A 19,668-nucleotide genomic window follows, 5' to 3' on the forward strand; every position below is an offset into this window, starting at 1 on the left:
GCAGGCCCCGTGTTTCTCTCTGCATCTCGCTGTGCCTGCGCTGCGTTCATGTGAAAGCCCAGCACTGCTGATTGCTGGCTCTTTTTCCATCTAGGTCACCCGACATGCATGGAATTTAAAGAGATGCTCACAACACAAAATCCCTGGGTTTCAGGGGGGAGAAATTGCTCTTTTCTTCCCCTCCCCCGCAGGCTGCCTTAGCCAAAAGACCCCTTTAATAGTGAATTTGACCTGCTTATTCCATTTGGCCAGAGGGTTTGCGTGGGTTTGGCTTGTGGGGTTGTTAAGGCTGGCCAGACTGTTCTGAGTGCTTGGTCTTACCTGTATAACCCAGCCAGCGTTTCCCCCCGGGGATCCCTGCATGCAGCCTGAAGCAGCTTGAGCAAGAGTGGACCTGTTAGATGTGTCTTAGTTTACCCATCCAGCTATGCACCCTGTTCTAGGGTGGGGTTTGCACACCGACTGGCTCCATGCTCCCAGGCCAGGGCTGGACAGGGAGACTATTATTAAATTCCCCACCTCCTGATGGGGCTGTAAATTGCTGCTGGGATTCCAAATATCTATGCTCACTGGTGTGCTTTGTCAGCTACAGAGAGAACCTCTCAGCCAGTGTGAGAGTCTGGGAAATAGCACGGGGCAGGGTGGGAGCAAGGGCCCCTGGGTTTTCTCCCCAGCCTTTGGGAGCAAGTGACTGAAGAAAGGGCAAGGAGGTAGGCTGTAGAGGCAGCACTCCTGGGTTCTGGTTCTGGCTTTGCTCCCACTGGCGTGTCTGACATTGGTGGCTGGCACTCCATCCCTGCTCTGAGCCTGTTTCCTTCCAGTGCTGCTGCTCCTCACAGCAAAGACCACAAGAGACTTCCTGACCTGAAGGTCCTGTTCAGAGCACCCTGTAGTCCCTGGGTGGGAGTCTCAGTCCCCACATCCAGCGCATGCCCCAGGGCTCAGCCATCCCAAGGCAAGGGGGAATTGTGTGCATAGGGCTGAGCCCGCAGTGCATGGGGGTGGCTGTGTCACACCGTGGCAGCTGTGTCATCACTCACCCCCACCCCACAGCCCCCTCCGTGCCATGCTTACCACACAAAGAGGAGGCAGAGAGGAGCTTGATGAGGTTTCCGTGAGCTGCATGTTAACTAGCTCCTTGCTCCCGCCTCATACAGAGCCCTGGGGCGGGGGCAAGAAAGAGAACTTGGGGGGAAGGTCTCGTGCGTGCGTGTGTGCGCGCGCACATGCGTGGGGAGGGGGAGGAATGTTTGTGTGTGTACCTGGCAAGGGGTGTGTGTGTGTTCCCAGGAACGGGGGAATGTATGAATGCGTGTACACCTGGGGAGGGAGGCATGTGTGTATTGATGTGTGTATCTGAGAAGGAGGAGAGAGGTGTGCATGGGTTCATGTACGTACTTGGGTAGGGAAAGGGTGTGTGTGTGCACGCATGTGTGTGTGTAGTTAGGGAAAAGTGTGTGTGTGATTGTGTGATAGTCGGGGGGGAGGTGCTTGGGAATGAGCTCTCCTTGCTGAATTGCTGCCGCCATCTTGAACCTGAGCAGTCTTTTTCAAGCCACACATTAAAGGTTTAACCCTCTCCCTCAGCCACTTGCTCCCATGGACTAAGTGAGGCTGGGTCCAGCCAGTGCTGGGGTGAAACGGCCAAGGCAAGGACCACGACCTCCAGCATTGCAGGGAGCAGGTCATGGGCGCTCTCCTCTCACAGTCAGTGCTGGGCCCAGTGCCCCAAAGCAGCACTAGGGGCTTCTGTAGAGCAGGGAACAGGGCAGGGGATGAGTAGGAAGCGCACTCCTCTGGTTGTCAGTGCTGGGCCCTGACCCCCGTGCCACTTTCTCTCTGACCTGCTCCTAATCATTAGCCCAGTGGTCCCCAACCATTCGAGGTTGCCGGGCGTCAGGGGGCATGGCCGTTCGCCCGCGCCAGAGGGTGGGGACACTTGCGTGCCTGGGGGCGGGGCTCCCCCATAGCTGCGTGTCCGGGGGCGGGGGGGCGGGGCCCCCCCATGCACCCCGCGCCACTCCCGGGGCCGGTGCTCACCGTGCGCCATGCGCCCGGGGCCAGCTTCGGCACCGGCACCATGCATGCGCCACGTGCCCGGGGCCAGGCCAGCCCCGAGCACTTGGCGGGCGCACACAAATGCCCCCGCGGGTGCCATGGCGGGGACCACTGCATTAGCCTTTGTTTGTGTGCACAGCAGTGCCTCCTGCTGGCCGGGGTCGAACCTGCCCAGTTGCTGATGGTTTATGGCGGTATCTATAAACAGGGCTGCAACTGGGGGGGATTTGATAGTGCTGACCACAGGTCACATGAGTACTGTTTTTATAATGCACGCTGTACACAAATAAACCCCGGGTGTCTGCCCATCTGTCTATCTCTGGTAGGCCGGCAACACTGCAAAACCTAAGCCCTTGAGCCCACCTGCTGCTGGGGTGTGAACGGGAAGCCTCCCATGCCGTTTTGACTGCCAGCTGTGCCCCTCACCTGGCCTCTGGTGTCCATTCACGTGGTGCTGCTGAGCGAATTGGCGTGGCAAGAGCTAACTCGTGTGCCTAACCAAGTGGTAAATGTAATTCAGTCGGTCCCTGCAACAGACGGCCCAGGGATGTGACGCTGCCAGTTATAATTACATCCCGCTTTCAGGAGAAAGCGTGGGGATGTGAATGGAAAAAAAAACCCTATCCCGAGTCTTGGGAGCCCTCTTTGAGTTGCGAGCACTGATAAAAGGTGAGGCCTGTAATTGTGTGGACCATGGAGGCCTGACCCACTCGGTGTAACTGACAGTCAGGAGTGCCAGCTAGCCAGCCCTCTGCGCCAGTCAGCATATTTTTAGATTGCTAACGGAAGCGGGGGAGGGGCTGGAAATCTCTGTTCTTGCTTTATTATCATTATAAAGGTTTTATTGGCAGCCACAAGAGATTTCTGGGTTATCATCTCGCTGGGCACCTCAGCTTTTTGGAAGGGCTTGTTAAATTGGGATACTAATGAAGGGGTAGGGGCCCTCATTGAGATCCGGGGTCTTGTGCTGGGAGCTGCACAGACACCACCCCACTCAGATTGGGGGCCCCGCTGGGCCAGTGCTACACAACTTCCCTCCTGAGGTCTTGCTGTGCCAGGCGCTGCACAGATCATGACTGTAATGAGGCACTGCACAAACACTCCCCCCTCCTCCTTCATCTTCCCCATCACCTCCCCAAGATTTACGATGCCTGTGGGACAAAGCTCTCCACAGCTGGCTTTCTCAGCACAGATTCGGCCTGGTTAAAAACACTGCTTAAGGGGGGAAGCAAGTGTGGATTTTTCTCATTTCCTTAGAAGATGGAGGACAAAGAAATAAAACGATGTTGCAGCTTTTGTTACTAAATGGGAAGGGGGTATGGTTTAGTGAGCGACATCCTGTTCCCAGCTCTGGGAGAAGAGCAAGGCCTAATGGTTAGAGGTGGGAGTCAGGACTCCCCGGTTGTGTCCCCAGTTTTGGGATGAAAGTGGTGTCTAATGGTTCGAACAGGAGGACTAGATGAAGACTCCTGGGTTCTGTCTCCAGCCAGAGCTGCCTGAAGAGGGGGATATTTTGCCCCAGGCCCTCCCAATTGAGAAGATCTCCAAACTGAGTGGCATTGTGATCTGGTGTGCAGGGCTGCTGCACTGCTCAGATCTGGTCTGCCACTCCTCTGTCGAGAGAGGGGCAGGTGGGCCTCCCCGTGCTCAGAGTGGAGAGCAGAGCCCACCCCATGGGGCAGGAGCTGCCAGTGTGAAGTGAGTGCAGCCAGGCTCACAGTCCCACCCCTTCTCTTCCCTGGGCCCCTCTCAGTGGTTGTTTGGTTGGAAGGGTTCGGGGCTGCAGTTTCAGATTTTGCCCCAGGGGCTCCAAACCCTCTCTGTAGTGCAGTCTCCAGCTCTGGGAGGAGACTGGGATCTAGTGGTTGGAGCAGTGGATGGGGTTTGGCATTCAGGGCTCCTGGTTTGCCAGGTGTCATTGGCACATGTCTGCATATCTCCGGGGTCTATCCCCTCTTGTGACAATCTGAGGTGAGTTCTGAGCCTGGCCGTGGGGGTGGCACCAGGAGTGGAAGAATGTCTGTGAAGCAGCTCTGCCCATCGGTTATTAATAACCTACCACCAGGGAGGAACCTATTAGTGTGGGAACCGTGACAGATATGCCTCTGTCCTGGGTCCATCACCCTGGGACTGGGCACCAGCATTCAGGAGGGGGTGGGGCAAGGAGCAGGGACAAGATGAGAGTTGGACGGGTGAATGGGAGAGAGTGTTCCACAACTGGAGGGGGAAGGGTAGAGGGTAGACTCTTGGGGTGTGGAAGTGAGGGAAGGGGTAGAACAGATTTCTCCGGGCAGGGAGGGGTGCTCAGTCCCATTGTGAGTTGGGGAGAGAGGTCAGTATGCGATGGCTCCTCCCCATTCGGCTCCCAGCTCCTGTCCCGTATGCCCAGCAGCCCTGGATGCCTTCACCTCGGGCTCAGTAATTATAGCCACACCAATGAGCTCAGAGCCACCTGGCTCCCGATCAGACTCATTAGCTTCTAATTAACAATTTCCCTTTATTGCCCTTTAACGGGGAATGGGGCACATGGCCTGAGCCAGCAGCATCTGCAGCCTCCCCAGATTCCTGTGTTCATCCATGCCATCAGTCCCCTGCCCAGCTGAAAGTCCTGGTGCCTGGCTGGGAGCATCTCCGCTCCAAATGTGACATTGCCTGGGGAAACGCTTGCTGGGGTGGGCATGTGGGCTGCCCAGGAGCTTTCCCAAAGGCCTGTGCGGTGCCAGAGCGCTGGCACTCTTGGCTAAAGGTGTGCAGTGCCCAGGACTGCTGCCCCAGTCCCCGCCCGGCCTGATGCAGTCAATGCTCAGCCCTTCAGGACAACTCTATTACAGGTGCGCCCACAGGGTGAGCAATGAGCTGTTGATGCAGCCTGACAGCTGGATGGAGCAAGATTGATCCCACTCGGCTGCCAGACGGGCAACCCAGCCAAAGCCAAGAGATTGATGGAGCAAAATAGCTTCCTACCAACAAATCGCCCCTGACCCTGGGCCCTGTGCAGGGCAAGAGCTGTAGGTGCAGGATTCTGATTGTGCTGTGATCTCCCTCCTCCCCACCCCAGAGGCAGCTGCATCTCAGCATCAGGAAAGGGGCCCCAGTGTAAACAGCCCCACAGTCCTCCCAAGAGATGAGCTTTTCAGTAGGGATATGTGTGAATTTCAGTTATTAGTTTGTTTTATTAGTATGTTTCTACATACTTCAGCCCAAACTCAGATTAGTATTAATACCTGTCTTAGGATAACCCTCATGAGTGAGATCAGGGGCTCAATTGTAACAGGCACTGCACAGACCCAGGCCAAGATTGGGGTCTTTGTGGGTCATTGTGCCAGGCATGGTACAGACCCAGAACGAGATCAGGGGTCCCATTGTGCTAGGCACTGCCCTGATCCCACCTCTTGCCCCTCCCCAAGTATGGGGCACTACCTCTCTGACCAGATACACACTGCAAGGAATGAGAGACAGAAGAAATGACTATAGAGATCTGTTCAGTTGGAGTACGTGTACACATTAGCACGTACCTTGAAATAAGCTACGCAATTTTGAAATTTGGCACTGTCTACACAGCACTTATTTCTAAATAAATCGCTACTCTGCTGACTTCCTTAATCCTCGTACAATGAGGTTTACAGGAAGTCGGAATAAGGAGTCCATTATTTCAAATTTATTTTTTAAATAATGGGCTTCTTGTGTAGACAGCGCATAATGTTATTTTGGAATAACGGACGTTATTCCAAAATACCTCTGCTGTGTAGGTGTACCCTTATGGTCTCCAGGATGAGGTGAAGAAGTAAGGGGAGGTGATGGAGCAGTTCTCAATTGGGATTGATGTGAAGAACCCAGATGGGTTTGTAGGGGGGTCAGGAGTTGATATCTATGGGTTGGCAATGAGGGTCTGTCAAGGTAGACAGGCAGGAGTACTGGTAGCCTAAATAGCTGGCATCATCCTGGGCACGGGGGCCATATAATGCCTCTGACTATTGTCATCATGTGGGCAGCATCCCAGCAATCCCAGAATGCGATGGCATCTCAAGGGGCAAGGGCTGCCCGGGCATCAGTGGCTGTCTGTGTCCTTCTGCACGCCTCTAGCACAACACCCACTAGCACCACACTGGGGCATTGGGGCCAACACTGACTGCAGGGGGAAAGAGCCCCCATTCCCTGCAGCACAGTGCCCCCTAATGCTGAACTGGGACCAGTGCTGCCTGCAAGGGCCTCAGGTGGCTGTTCCCTGCAGTGCACTGTCCTGTCTCCTCCGTGTCTACCTGAATTAGCCCCATGTCCCAGTCAAGGGGCTGTAAAGCAGAAAGCCACTTTGGTATTGATTTGCCCACTGAGGTTAAGTGGCTGTTGGCAGCTGCAGCACTTCTGGGTGTGTGTGAAGGCTTTGCACCCTGAGATTGGGCTGTAACAAGCTAGTAGTGGCACCACTGGTCCTCCAAACAAACAGCCTGCCCACGCAAAGCATTGCATGTCTGGCTGGGCATGTCAGGCCAGGGCACAATGGATCATTATCAGGGGGGTCAAATATGGGCCATCCCTGAATACCAAGCTGGATGAGCCATTGGGTTTGATCTACGGTAGTGCAGAGGGAGATACTAGGCTACATGACTCTTTGGTCTGATCCAGAGGGTGGAGGAAGGGGGTTGCAAAGGGCTGAAGGAGCATTGATCACAGGGTTGGAAGCTAAGAGAACATTGGCAAGCATCTCTCATCTCATAAATGTGTCTGAACAAAGTATCTGGTGTTGGCCTGGGGGCCCATGCAGGGCATAGTGGGAACCAGGGTCACACCCCTGCTCCAATACACTGATCATCACGAACAGGCAAGTGAATAGTCTGTTAGTCATTGCCAGCCAGCAGGGAAGCTGGGGCCCAACAGCAATCTTGGGGGGAATTCAGGAGGATTGGGGTGTGGAGAGCCCGGCAAGAATTAGGCCCCAATGTGGTTCACTCTGTCCTTAGCCTTTTGGTGCATTGAGAGGAACTGGGAAATAAAACCTTCATTCCTTGTTTGTTGGGAAGCAACCAAGTCAGGGACAGGTGGGTTCTTTTGAGGTGGCATAGCTGGTGGCAGCCATTTGGTTGGAGTAGGTGGGATCATACTCCTAGTTGAGAAGGTCTTAATATTCCCAGTGCCTCCTTGCAGTAGACAGACAGGGACAGTGGGTAGCCATCTGTTGGAGGTCACTAAAGAAGTGTCCATTATCTTGCTTGATGTGACTGACAGCAGCCATCTTGGGATCACACATCTTGTCAGGCAATCTTTATCTTAATACTCTAGAGCCTGTTTTGAAAGACAGACAGAAGAAAAGGCAAGCGGCTGCTGGATTTCCATTTTGTTGCTCTGGGTGATGGCAGCCCTCTTAGGGTCATACGTCTGGTTGGGACGGCCAAAGTCTTAATATTTCAAATTTCTTTTTGAGACCCAGGCCGTGTCCAGACTCAGGGGTTTTTTCGGGAAAAGTAGCCTTTTCCCGAAAAAACTTCCCCTGCGTCCAGACTCAAGCCGCGTTCTTTCGAAATTATTTCGAAAGAACGCGGCTTTTCTTTCGATGGCGGTAAACCTCAATTTACGAGGAAGAACGCCTTCTTTCGAAAGTTCCTCTTTCGAAAGAAGGCGTTCTTCAATGTAAAGAGGCCGTCTTCGAAAGAGAGCATCCAGACTCGCTGGGTGCTCTCTTTCGAAAAAGCGGATTTCTCTTTCGAAAGATCCGCCTGCAGTCTAGACGCGATCTTTTGAAAGAGGCTCTTTCGAAAGATGCTTTTGAAAGAGCCTCTTTCGAAAGAAGCCTGCAGTCTAGACATAGCCCCAGAGACAGAGATGAGATTAGTGGGCAGAGAGATGTCAGTTCACTAAGGCAGTGGCCATTTTGCTTGGTGTGAGCTGCAGCAGCCATGTTGTTGTATGCACAATCGGAAAGAGCCCAGTACAGGATAAGATGTCAACATTAAGTGGTGGCCACTTTGGTATCCTGGTTGGCAGTGGCCATCTTGAGAGTTTGTTGGGGAGATCAAAAGATTAACATTTCCAGTGGTGCCTTGGTAGACAGATGGCCAGGAATAGCAGACAGTTTGATGACTGAATTTGACTGAGGGGGCAGAAATGTTATCTTGCATAATTAGGGTGACAGTATACTTCTCCCTCTTTGAAGAGCCAACTCCTTATTGGGAAGACCATAGTGTTACATTTCTGGTGTCTTCTCAAGGAAAGAAAAGACAGACAGCCAAGACTAGCAGGCAGCTGGAAGTCATAGTTCACTGAGGCAGGATCAGCCATTTTGTTGCTTTGCTTGGTGTGGGTGGTAGCAGCCATCTTGGAGGTCATAGTTCTTGTAGGGAAGATCATAATATGAATATTTCTGGTGTTTTCCTGATAAAAAAACAGACAGGAAGGACCAGTCAGCGGATATTCAAATTAACTGAAGTGGCAGCCATTTTCTTGTCTTGCTCGACACAGGTGACGGCAGCTATTTTTGGAACACCCTCCTTTGTGGGCAGATCTTAGCATTTCCAGTGATTTTTTTTTTTTTGAGATGGACAGAGGGACAAGACTGATGAGCAGCCAGGCCTCATAATCTACCTAGGAGGCAGCCATTTTGTTGTTTCACATGGCATAGCAGCCATTTTGGGGATTACACTTCTCATTGGGAAAAAGGTAATCTTAGACAGACAGACAACCAGACATAACTGCTGGGCAAGCAGACATCACGCTGGCAAACATTTTTTTGCTTGGTGTGGCACAGCAGCCATCTTGGGAATCATATTATATGTTGGGAAGAAAGATTATCTTATTAATAGATAGGACCAGGTCTGTGGGGAAGCAGACATTGGGGAAGTGACCATTTTGTTGCCTGGTGTGATCTGGTGGGCACTTTTGGGATCATGCTGCTCGCTGGGAAGAGCATAATCTTAACAGACAGACAAAACTAGCAGAAAACAGCAATTGGGATAGTGGCCATTTGGTCACCTTGTACAGTGGTGGGCATCTTGGCATGGCTAGAGTGGCCCTTCCTGGCCTTGCAGGGGGTATTGGGCAGATCACTGTGGGCAGCTGGCATGGCAGAGCAGTCAGGCCCAGCAAGCAGGTGGTTTGCTCTGTCCCAGGGCTTTGTTTGGTGTTCTTACCACTTGGCCGTGTCAATGTATTCACTCCATGTGTCCTCTTTGACCTTCCAATGCTGGGGACTTTCCCATGCTTAAATCTCTCCCTGAGTGATCCTCAGCCCCTGTAAGAGGCCACTTTCCCTTTCTCTTGGGCCTTTCCAAATACCCTCCCAGTTCCTCTTCACGGCCTTATCAAACAGCTGGATGGGGCCAAGTCTCCCCCCTTGTTCCCTCTCCCACAGTCCTCTTCCACCCTGAGAGCGTTCCCTTCCCGTTGTTCCTTCCCCTCCTCCTGCATCTCTTCTCCCACCAGGTTCCTCCACCGACTCCCTACCTCATCTTCCCTTCACCCTACTACTGTACTGGATGCCCTGCTCTGAGGTGGAGCAGAGCTATGTGCCAGCCAAGTATGATGCCACTAGGACTAGCATCTATGACTGCATAGCTGTCTGGTTGTTGCAGAGTTAATCAGATCTCACGCTCCTGTCCCCTGACTAATTGCCATGGAGAGATGAGGATGGTCAAGAGGAAATTTCCCATCCCCATCCCTCGCCATCAGGGCAGTACAGCTGATCTATTGCTGCATCTATAGTGTGAGGGACCATAACGAGGAAGCAGGAATCCAAGCAAAACGACTCTCCAGGGTAGCAGGGAGAGGAGGATGCCAGGCTGGATGGATTCACTGATCTATTCCAGGGTGGAAGAGAGAGAACTGGTCTACCAGTGGTTTTAGGAGCAGGGGCAGGTTAGGGCCCTATCCGAAGCAGCTAGATGATACCAGATGGGAGAGTCCTCCAATTCCTCTCCCCTGCAGCCTCCTTCCCCCAGCCCTGTGCCCCACTGCTCCCCCAGCTCCACCCCACCTGCTGCCAGTGACCTGCTTAGCAAAGGCTGAGCAGCAGGGTGGGACACAGGCAGCAGGGGGCTCTCCAGAGTGCAATGCCCCAGAGAAACCTGCCTCCAACCCTCTCCATGGCATCTGGGGACTAACGCAGGAGGTGCCTTTCCGCTGACTCCAGTGACCTATTTGCTAACTAGGGATGTAAACTTGAAATTAATTAGCTAATCGAATAGTTGATGCAATTTACATTGACTATTCGATTAGTCGATAGGGCGCCTCTGCCTTTGAAGTTTAGCAACAGCCCCAGGGCTGATGCTATACTTCAGAGGTGAAAGCGCTGTGTGAAGCACAGGGCCAGCAGTGGACTCAAGCAGTGCCCCACTGGCCCCATGCTTCACACAGCATTTCAAAGTGGCAGTACCGCATGGAGCCTGGGGTCAGTAGGGCTCCAGGTGGCACTGCCACTTTGAAATGCCGCGGGGAGCCCGGCATCAAGCTCCCCAAAGTGTTTCAAAGTGGCAGCGGCCAATGGAGCCCAGGGTCGGTGGGGGAGTCCCCAGCTGACCCCAGGCTTCACTTGGTGCTGCTGCTTTGAAATGCCACATGCAGCCTGTGGCTAGCTGGGGACCCCAGGCTGCATGTGACATTTCAAAGCAGCAGACCCTGCGGCACTGCCACTTTGAAATGTCGTGTGCAGCCTGGGGCAAGCTGGGAGTCCCCAACTGGCCTGGGCTGCACACAGTGTTTCCAAGCAGCAGTGCCACGTGGAGCCCAGGGTCTGGCCCCAGGCTCTCTGCAGCACTGCCACTTTGAACCACCCCTCTTCTCTCCCCCCCCACCTCTTGCCGCCTCTTTCTAATAGACGCAGCGAGAAGGTGGGGGGAAGCAACTAGTCAACTAGCTTGTCGACTATCCAATAAGCATTTGCTTTTCGGATAGTCAACTAGTTGTTCACGTCCCTATTGCTAACACGCCCCTCTTCCCACCAGCTCTCATAACACCAAGCAGCAGGTGGGATTCCTCTCTCCAAGAGGCATCTGCAACACCCCCATGCCCAACTTGAAGGACCAGCATGCACCCAGCTGAGACATAGCATGTGCTTCTGCCACTTGGGGTAACATGGCCGAACTCTAATCCCCCTTGCTCCACCTCAGATGCAGCTGCAACTCAGCCCAGCTATTGTATGGCACTGAATGAGTTCCATAGGCAAAATCTTACCCCACGCCACACTACTCCACACCACTTTGAGGCAGAACTGAGACCCATTAGAACCCCTGGGAGCAGGTCCAGCAGGGGGCCAGATGCATCTCCGTTCCCAGTGGGCTGGGTGGTTCTCCTCCCCCACGGGGTACTCTAGTGCTGGTACCAGTTAGCCAATCACTGTGACTGGCCTATTGCTCAGAGCTCTGGGATGAAAGTGCACTGCTGGCTGGTGAGGCGGGCAGATGGAGAGGAGGCAGGAGAACAGGCCATGCTTGCAATGTGAGCAGTCACTGCCACCCTGCAGTGAGTCATCTCTGCAGCACTGTCAGCCGTTCTGCTCCTGAAGAGCTTAGGGGTGCATACCATGCCAGGTACCCAAGGGGCACCCCTCACCATATTCTTTGGGCTCCCTGGATGTTCTACCCTAGTAGCTGTGGCAGGAGAGCAGTCACTGCGAAGGGGCCCAGAGTGAATGCCGAGATGGGATCACAGAGCGCATGCATTGCCCCAGTGGTCGGTATTATGCATACCGACCCAGTGATCATATTCTATGTGCTGCTTTAATGTTGCATTATTGTGTGCCTTGCTCAGCAGTGCATACCGTATATACTAATCCAGTGGCTCTGCATTGTACACACTGGCCCCATGGTCCATCCTGCGTCTGCTCTGGCTTCACGTTATTGCATACCTGGGCTCTGCAGTAGCATTCTGCATATACTGCACCAGCAAGCCCTGTTACAAATACTGACTCCATGTTGCATGTCATGCCCTACATGCTGTACCTCACTGATGCAGGACTCCATGCATTGCTCTGGTGGTCAGTATTTCTAGTAACACCCTGGTACTGCCTGTCCCATTCATTGACCCAGAGGTCCATTTTCCGCATAATACCCTGTAATTGCAAATTTCATGCATCTCCCTAACACTGCATGGCACATGTATTGCTTTGGTGGTGCAACATTCAGTGCCTTGTGGCGGAGGTTCATCATGCATATAATGCCCTGCTGTTGCACGCTGCATGCATTGCCAGTCTCCTCTCCTCTCCCCCCCCCAGGTGCAGCCATGCCAGCTCTCTTAATGTAATCCTGCCAGCCCAGCTCTTGTCCCCCAGGGCACTGCCATATCCCACATTGCTCCTGCAAACACAGTAGGCAAGGCATTACTTCCACCCCCTCGTGCTATAATAACCCCCATGTAACGCAGTAATTACATCCACAGCTCTAATAAGCAGCATGAGGTGCCATAATAGCTGGGACACAGCAGCCCATCCTGCCATGTGCTGTTAAGCACCAGTTAGCACTGTAACCCTTTAGTGCTACACCAGCCCCCAGCTGCAAGGGCAGCAGAGGCTGCACATCTGTTTTTGGTGGCTCACCTTTCTGAGGCGGCCCAGGCCTGGGAGGCAGATTTTCTGCCAGGGACTGCTTCCAGGGTGTGACGGGATCCGGAGGGGGAGATCAAAGTTTCAGAATCAAACGGGCCAAAAAATACGCGAAAGAGAAAACAATCCCAAACCAGACTGGGTTAAAACCATCTGGGATCCACCATGGCTCAGTCGTGGGCCCTAGTTAAGCTCCTGCAGGAATTTAGTGGCAGAGCTGGGGCTAAAACACCCAAGCCCCATGCTCTAGCCACTGAGAGAGAGGCTAGACTGTACTGGGGCTGGGACTCACTGGCGGAGATGCAGATGTTGCAGTGGCTAGTCACAGATTCATTCGGTCTGAATCCTTCCCATACAGCCCCTGGTGCTCTGGGCTAGTGAGGCCCTGCCTGGCATGCTGGCTGTGTGCCCCAGTTGGCGTCAAGAGCAGTACCCGGCATCCCATCCAGTGTGAATCTGTGACCTTATAAGCACAGGGATCTCCATCATTTATTTCAAGATCTTCATAACTCCATGGCAGTGCCAGTCCAGAGGGGACAGCTGTCTGTGACTGACCAGTGAAAACACAGAGTACGCACACAGAGATAACAGAAATACACTCTCAGTCCCAGACACGCGTGCACAGAGATAACTGAAATATGCACAGTCCAAGACACACACGTGCAGTGAGATAACAAAACCACACACAAATCCAGACACATGCACTTATACAGAAACATACACAGTCCCAGACATGCCTGCACGCGGAGATGGAAATGCCCACAGTCCCAGACACACACGTGTACACTCCCAGACAGGCACAGACAAGCACACACACTCAGAGATGATCAGACATATGCTCTCGGACAAACACCAAGAGACACGCACAAATGCTAGCACAGAGAAACATACACATGCACATGACCAGAGTGGGAGAGTCAGACCCCCCCCCCCACCTTAAGGCTGAGATAGCAGGTGAAAGCCAGTGGCTCCCAGGCCATGTGCAGTGCTGTGCCTGGCTCTGGGGCTGGATCCATTCCCACTCTGCCGCAGACGGGCCCTGATCGTTAGCGTATTGACGACGCAAACGAGCTTAGGGCTGAAATTTCAATCGATGGCTCCAGGAACTGGATTAAAGGGGCTTTGATTACTCTGCAGCCCAAGTGAATTAGCCAGAGAGGGGCAGGAACCATTAGGGGATTAGTGAATCAGTGTAGGGGAGAAAAACAGGACTCCTGAGTTCTGTCTCCAGCTCTGGGAGGGAGTGGGGTCTAGTTCAGAGAGGCTGGATGCCAAGTGCTATCCCTGTCTTGGGGAGGACTTTCTGTTGCCTCGTTAGCCCAGGTCACTCTGGGCACCAGCAAATCCTCCTTTACTCCTCAGTTAGCCTGGTGTAAGAGAGAGGGGACTCTGGCCCTAGATCTGAGCCATGGGGTGGGGAGGCTGCTAGGAATGGATCTCCCTCGCAGTTGGCTAACGCGTCCCATCCCCCTGCACACCAAGATTTTTGAGTCCCAGCCTGCATTTCTCTTTGGTCAGCGCTCTCTTGTGTATCTCTGGTCACCTCGTCTCATGGTTTGCTAAGCCAGGGGCAAAAGCCATTTGGGGCTTGGAGTGGAGTCTTTGGGGGGCACTCAGTCAGGGTTGCTCTCCCCTCATGCTCACTGCTGTCCACAATGCAACACTGCTGGGCACTGGCCTACAGGAAGGTGGCGCTCTTCCCACGCAGTCATTGCTAACCCCAGTGTGGCGCTAGGGGGCACTGTGCTGTGGGGAGTGGGGCCATAGGGGGAACTGTGCAAGGGGCAGTGAGGTGGGGCTCAGTGCTGTACAGAGCCGCTGGAGGTGGGGCCCACGGCCTGGAGGAGCGCTGTGCTGCAGGGACGGGGGAATGGAAGGGCACCGTACTCTGGGGCTGGAGGGACACTGTGCTGCTGGGAGTGGAGAGCGGGGCTGGTGGGGCAGAAGACTGGCATGGTGGGGCTGGAGGGTTGCTGTGGGGTGGGTGGCTGGAGGGGAGCAGCGGGGCTGGGATTGGGGTGCAGCTGAATAGGAGCTCTGTTATGGTGTGACCCATCTTTCAAGTGAAATAGCAAACCAAGCTCTTTCAGACTTGTGCAGGGTATTAACTCAGGTGCCCTGGCCAATCACTCACATCATTCCTTTTGGGTTTCCTAAAATCAGCCAGGGACCCTCCCTCACCTGCAGAACTGCTGTGTGACATTGGAACAGCCCTCATGCCTCTCCCCAGACACAGCTGCTTCTCAGCCCTGGCCTTGAAAATCCTTGCCTGAGCAGTGATGCTGCTGCCACGTGGGAGACAGACTCATTGCATGGGGAAGACGGGGTTGGGAGAGGGGAGTGATGCCCGCCTGCTCAAAGCACCAAGTCTCATCCCCTCCTGGAGCCTGGATAGAGCCCAGGAGTGTGACACCCGCCCACCCCTCCCCATTCTAACCTGCTAGGCCTCATGCCCTTCCCAGAACTGAGGCTAGATCCCAGGAATCCTGTCTGTCATCTCCCACCCTCACCCCCTTCTCTGATGTCTCTCCTCCCCCTCCACCAGGACCAAGGCACAATCGGGGTCATCTTCAACGTGGGTACGGATGACATCACCATTGAGGAGACCAATGCGATGGTGAACGACGGCAAGTACCACGTGGTGCGCTTCACCCGGAGTGGGGGCAATGCCACACTGCAGGTGGACAACTGGCCTGTCAACGAGCGCTACCCAGCAGGTAAGGCTGGGCGCTAGCTCTGCCGCCCGCCCCACCCAACGCCCAGCCTGCCTTCCCCATCAGTGGCGGAGATTGCAACCAGCCCTCGTCCCTGCCCGCCCCTACAAATGACCACCCACCTTGGCACTAGGGAGAGACTCAGGCGCTGTAGAGCATCCAGCGTTCAGCAGTGGGAGAAGCAGGCTCATGAGGAGAGTGGTTTCCTCGGAGAGGCAGAGCTGAAGTGCAAACAGTCCCTAGCTTGCGGGAGGGAATCTGGGGAGGTGCCAGGATGGAAGCAGTTCCTAAAGGGTGGGGGGAAGCTGAAGTGCCAGTGAGTGGGGGGTGGTTAGTGGGGGTGAGGATCAGAGGTGCTGGGGGAGGAATCTTTGGTGCTGGATGGGGAGCAGGAGACAGTTCCTCGCCAGATGCAGGTATAAGGTGCCCATTGTGGGGGAGGCAGTAGATCTGAAATGTCCTTTCTCAAGGCCCTGGAAGCAGTAACATCATCCCTGTTTCCTTGCCCCAAGAGAATCCCCCCATCCCTTGGCAGTGTATGCCCTAAGACGCACACTCAGGCCTCTGCCCTCTGATTCTGCTCTAGCCAGCTGCAGAACTGGAGAGTCACAGGGAAAGATCAGAGTTACAAGTTGGTTCCAGCCTCCACCAAGCTCCCTCAGCCCCTGCGGATGTCAGAGGGATTGGGAAATGATGCCACATTTGTATCTGAACCCCCCCCCCCCCCCAATGGCTTTTCTCTGTCCTGAGTGGGCAGATTCCTGCCTCCCCCATCATCTTTGACTGCATCACACACAAACCAGCACCCAAGAGCCAGCCAGGCAGACTTAACAGGAGGTCAGTCTTCTGGGAAAGAGTGGGGGATTTTCTCCCTGTGGGCCTGTTCCCTGTGTCAGCTGGCACCTTCACCTGGTGTGAAGACTCGGAGCTAGTAGCCAAGGATGGAGCATCATGAGGAAGATGAGAAGGGGATCCAGTCCTGGTCAGCACTGCCCTCAAATCCATTCACGGTTGTGGCTGTATGTGTACACACACACACTCACACATGTGCAAAGCCAAGAATGTGAATGCACATCCCCCACACAGCTATGCAAAGACACACTAATGCAAATGCACCCAAGTGCACGCACAAGTTCATTCAAAAACAGACATGAAAAGACAGATGTACACTAATACCACAGGTCTCCAGACTCACATGTGTACACATAGACAGGTCAGGCCCGTACACAGGAATTTCTGTGTGGATGTGCGTTTTTGTAAATGTGGACCACAGAGTGTGAATGCACCCCCCATGGTCCCTCAAGTAAGTGGGGAAATCAGCCCCAGGCTTCTCCCGGCCGGCCAGAACATGGGGGAAGGAGGCTCGGGCAGCGCACCGCTCCTTCCCCTGGCCAACTGGAGCATGCTTACCTGGAGGACCATGAGGGGGTGCTTTTGCACCCGCCGCACCCCGCATGCATGCAGGCCTGTAGGTGCCTGCAGCCATTGCCACAACACACAGCAGCAGAGAGCTGCTTGTAGCATCCACCCCAGCATGGTGACACTTGGCCTACACACTGGTACACAGCAGTATCTCCCACAAACACACAACGGCATGTGCGCCTTCTGCCAGACGGAGCGGGGATACCTCCCTGGATTAGCCACTCCTGAAGCCCATCAGTAGCTTGGCAGGCAGCACTGTGGGCGGGAGGGACGTGTCATGCACACACTTCACCATCCCTAGCAGCAAGAGGCTGGCCATGATGTGCAGACATGCAGACGCCTCACCTGCAGCCACCCTTCCCCCCTCTCCGATAGCCCTGCCCATATCCATCCCTGGGTTGCCTCTCCCCAGCCAGTCCTATGCCATACCCCTCCCAGGAGAGCACGCACACACCAGCAACTTGCAGCTATAGGCACATCCCCTGCACACTGGTGTCTGCACAACTGGACACACACACACACACACACACACACACACACACACACACACGACTCTGCCCCACGTAACAGCACAGTCTCCTCTTCCCTATTTCTCGGTGCTTTTTTGCTGTCATCACATCCGTTCCCCCATGCACCCTGCATCCATCACTGATGCACCTCTCCATCCATCCCCATCTGTGGTCTTGCTGCACTATCCCCATGTGCACCATTTCTTCTCTCCCATGCAGCTCTCCAGCCATCCACCCTATCTGCAATCCTTCATCTACTCCCATCCCCATCCACGCTGTCCCACACGCAACCCTCCATCCATCCCCATCCACGCTGTCTTCTCCCACATGCATCCTCCGTCCATCCCCATCCACACAATCTCTCCCACATACATGCCTCCATCCTGCCATGCATTCCCATTGGCCCTGGCCAGCCATCCAGCCATCCCCATACACAGCCCTTCATCCGTTCCCTTCTATCCCTGTGCCATCCATCCTTACATATCTTCTGACATCCACCTAAGTCCTTACGTGGCACCCCTTGCCACCATAGCATCTGGCTGTCTCTTCCTGTTAGTGCCTTCTCCCTTTTCCATGCCCCAGCCACCAGTCACAGGCTGCCTGTAGCCCAAGGCCTTTCTAGGGGGAAATGTAAGTAGACACCAGAATACTGGAGCTGGCTTTTTTGCATGGCTGTCCTGTGCCAGGGCACACAGCTGGGTGCCCAGCAGATAGTTTTATAGCCCCAGGACCTATGTGGCCCATACAGAAGGTATCACTGGGGAACTGATCTACTGATCCAGAACTGCAAGCTAGAGAACAGACCAGCCTCCCAAATGGTAAGGGCTGGTGGGGGTTGGGATCAGGAATCGAGGCTCCTCCCAGCTCCTGGAACTCAGAAGCATGGCAATGCACACAGTAGCTTGTATGTACACCAGCACCTAGTGGCATGCAGTGGACTCAGGAAAGACCTGCTATTCAGACAGAAGAACATGTGATGCACACACATGCAATTCCATGTACCCCAGCACTCTCCCATTTAGCAAGCATGTGGCTTCTATGGCAATCCCCCAGCCTGCAGGAGTGCTGGCTGCTGATTAGCGACCCAGGTCACTTCCCAGGGAAGATGTGGTTTTAATTAAAGATGTTAATCGCCTCGTTAATACCAGCACTAATGAGAGTATAAAAAGTCCCCAATCACTCCTAATTAGGGGGCCAAATGGCATCCTGAATAGCGAGGTGAGCATAGGGAGACCTCAGAGTAGAGAGCTCACAGAAGGGGTTTCTGTAGCCCTTCCCCTTGCAGAGAGGGACACAGCTTCACAAGGCTCCTCGCTGCCTGGAGGGAACCCCCCGCCGTCCCTGCTCCACCCTCAGAGAGCTGGGGAGAGGATCCAAAAGTCCTGGCTCTCACTGATTCCTACAGATTCCCCACTTTAGCATCTCCTTCACGTCCTCCTGTGTCTCTCACAGCCTGCTTCTTCCTCCCCACCGCAGCCTGCCCATCCAGTACAGCCAGTGCACAACAACCCAGCTGGGCTCTCCAACCCATTCCCATGCCACCCAGCAGCAGTTGTTCACCTCTGTGCTCAGACACGGAGGGGAGACGTCACTGTGACCTCCATGCCTCTGCCAGCTAATTCACTGCCCAGCTCATGCTGCCTCTCCTCCTTTGCAAACTGTTACCCTCCCGCAGACATAGAGGAACAGCCCAAGCATTTCTGCCATTCCACCAGCACCAAGAAAGGTGTCTCTGAGGGTTTGGTCCTGGGGCTCAGGACATCTGGGTTCCATTCTACCACCGCTCTCCAGTGTGATCTTGAGCAAGTCATACATGACCTGATTCTCCAGAGAGCCCAGGACTCCATTCCAGCCTCTGCCACAGACACACTCTGTGATCTGGGGCAAATCACTAGGCCCTCACTTGTCATGCACAGTAGGGGCCAGGTTTCACAGCTGCTTCTGCTGTGATGCTGAATGGCCTGATTTCCCCAAGCGACCAGCTTCCAGCATGCCAAGTTCTTTGGAGTGCTGAGGCTTGCTCAATGCTGACACCAGAGATCAAATCAGCTAAAGTCTGTACAGATTGAGCTAAAAACCCAAAGAGTACATCTACACAGCAGGGCTAAAGTCGAATAAAGCGATGCAACTTCAGCTACGTCAATTGCACAGCTTAAGTCAAAATAGCTTAATTCGGCTTTTGGCGTTAACTACACAGCAAGGAGTCAAAGGGAGAACACTCTTGCTTGGACTTCCCTTACTTCTTGTGAAATGAGGGTTACCATGAGTCGGAGTAAGAAGTCCTTCAGCTCCACATGATGTCGACATAAAGGCTTGTAGTATAGATGCGCACAGTGTTATTTTGGAATAACATCAGTTATTCTCAAATAACGCTGCTGTGTAGACCTACCCAAAGCTCCCTAGCTGGGCTGTAACAAGTTCACTGTCTCTGCACATCAGA

General features: G+C 54.0%; 1 protein-coding gene across 21 annotated transcripts in view; it reads left to right on the top strand.

Annotated features, from left to right (window-relative positions):
- Window positions 1–19,668, top strand: part of NRXN2 (neurexin 2) — a 332,982-nt gene that overhangs the window by 270,154 nt on the left and 43,160 nt on the right. For all 21 annotated transcript variants that reach the window (XM_089781141.1, XM_075939211.2, XM_075939215.2 and 18 more), the window contains one exon: window positions 15,129–15,300. In XM_089781141.1, coding sequence (XP_089637267.1) covers window positions 15,129–15,300 — 172 coding nt within the window. The remainder of the gene's footprint in view (window positions 1–15,128; window positions 15,301–19,668) is intronic.

This window comes from Pelodiscus sinensis, chromosome 11 (genome assembly GCF_052426305.1).
Source record: "Pelodiscus sinensis isolate ZL-2025 chromosome 11, ASM5242630v1, whole genome shotgun sequence".
In the NCBI taxonomy this organism is placed as follows: Eukaryota; Metazoa; Chordata; order Testudines; family Trionychidae; genus Pelodiscus; species Pelodiscus sinensis.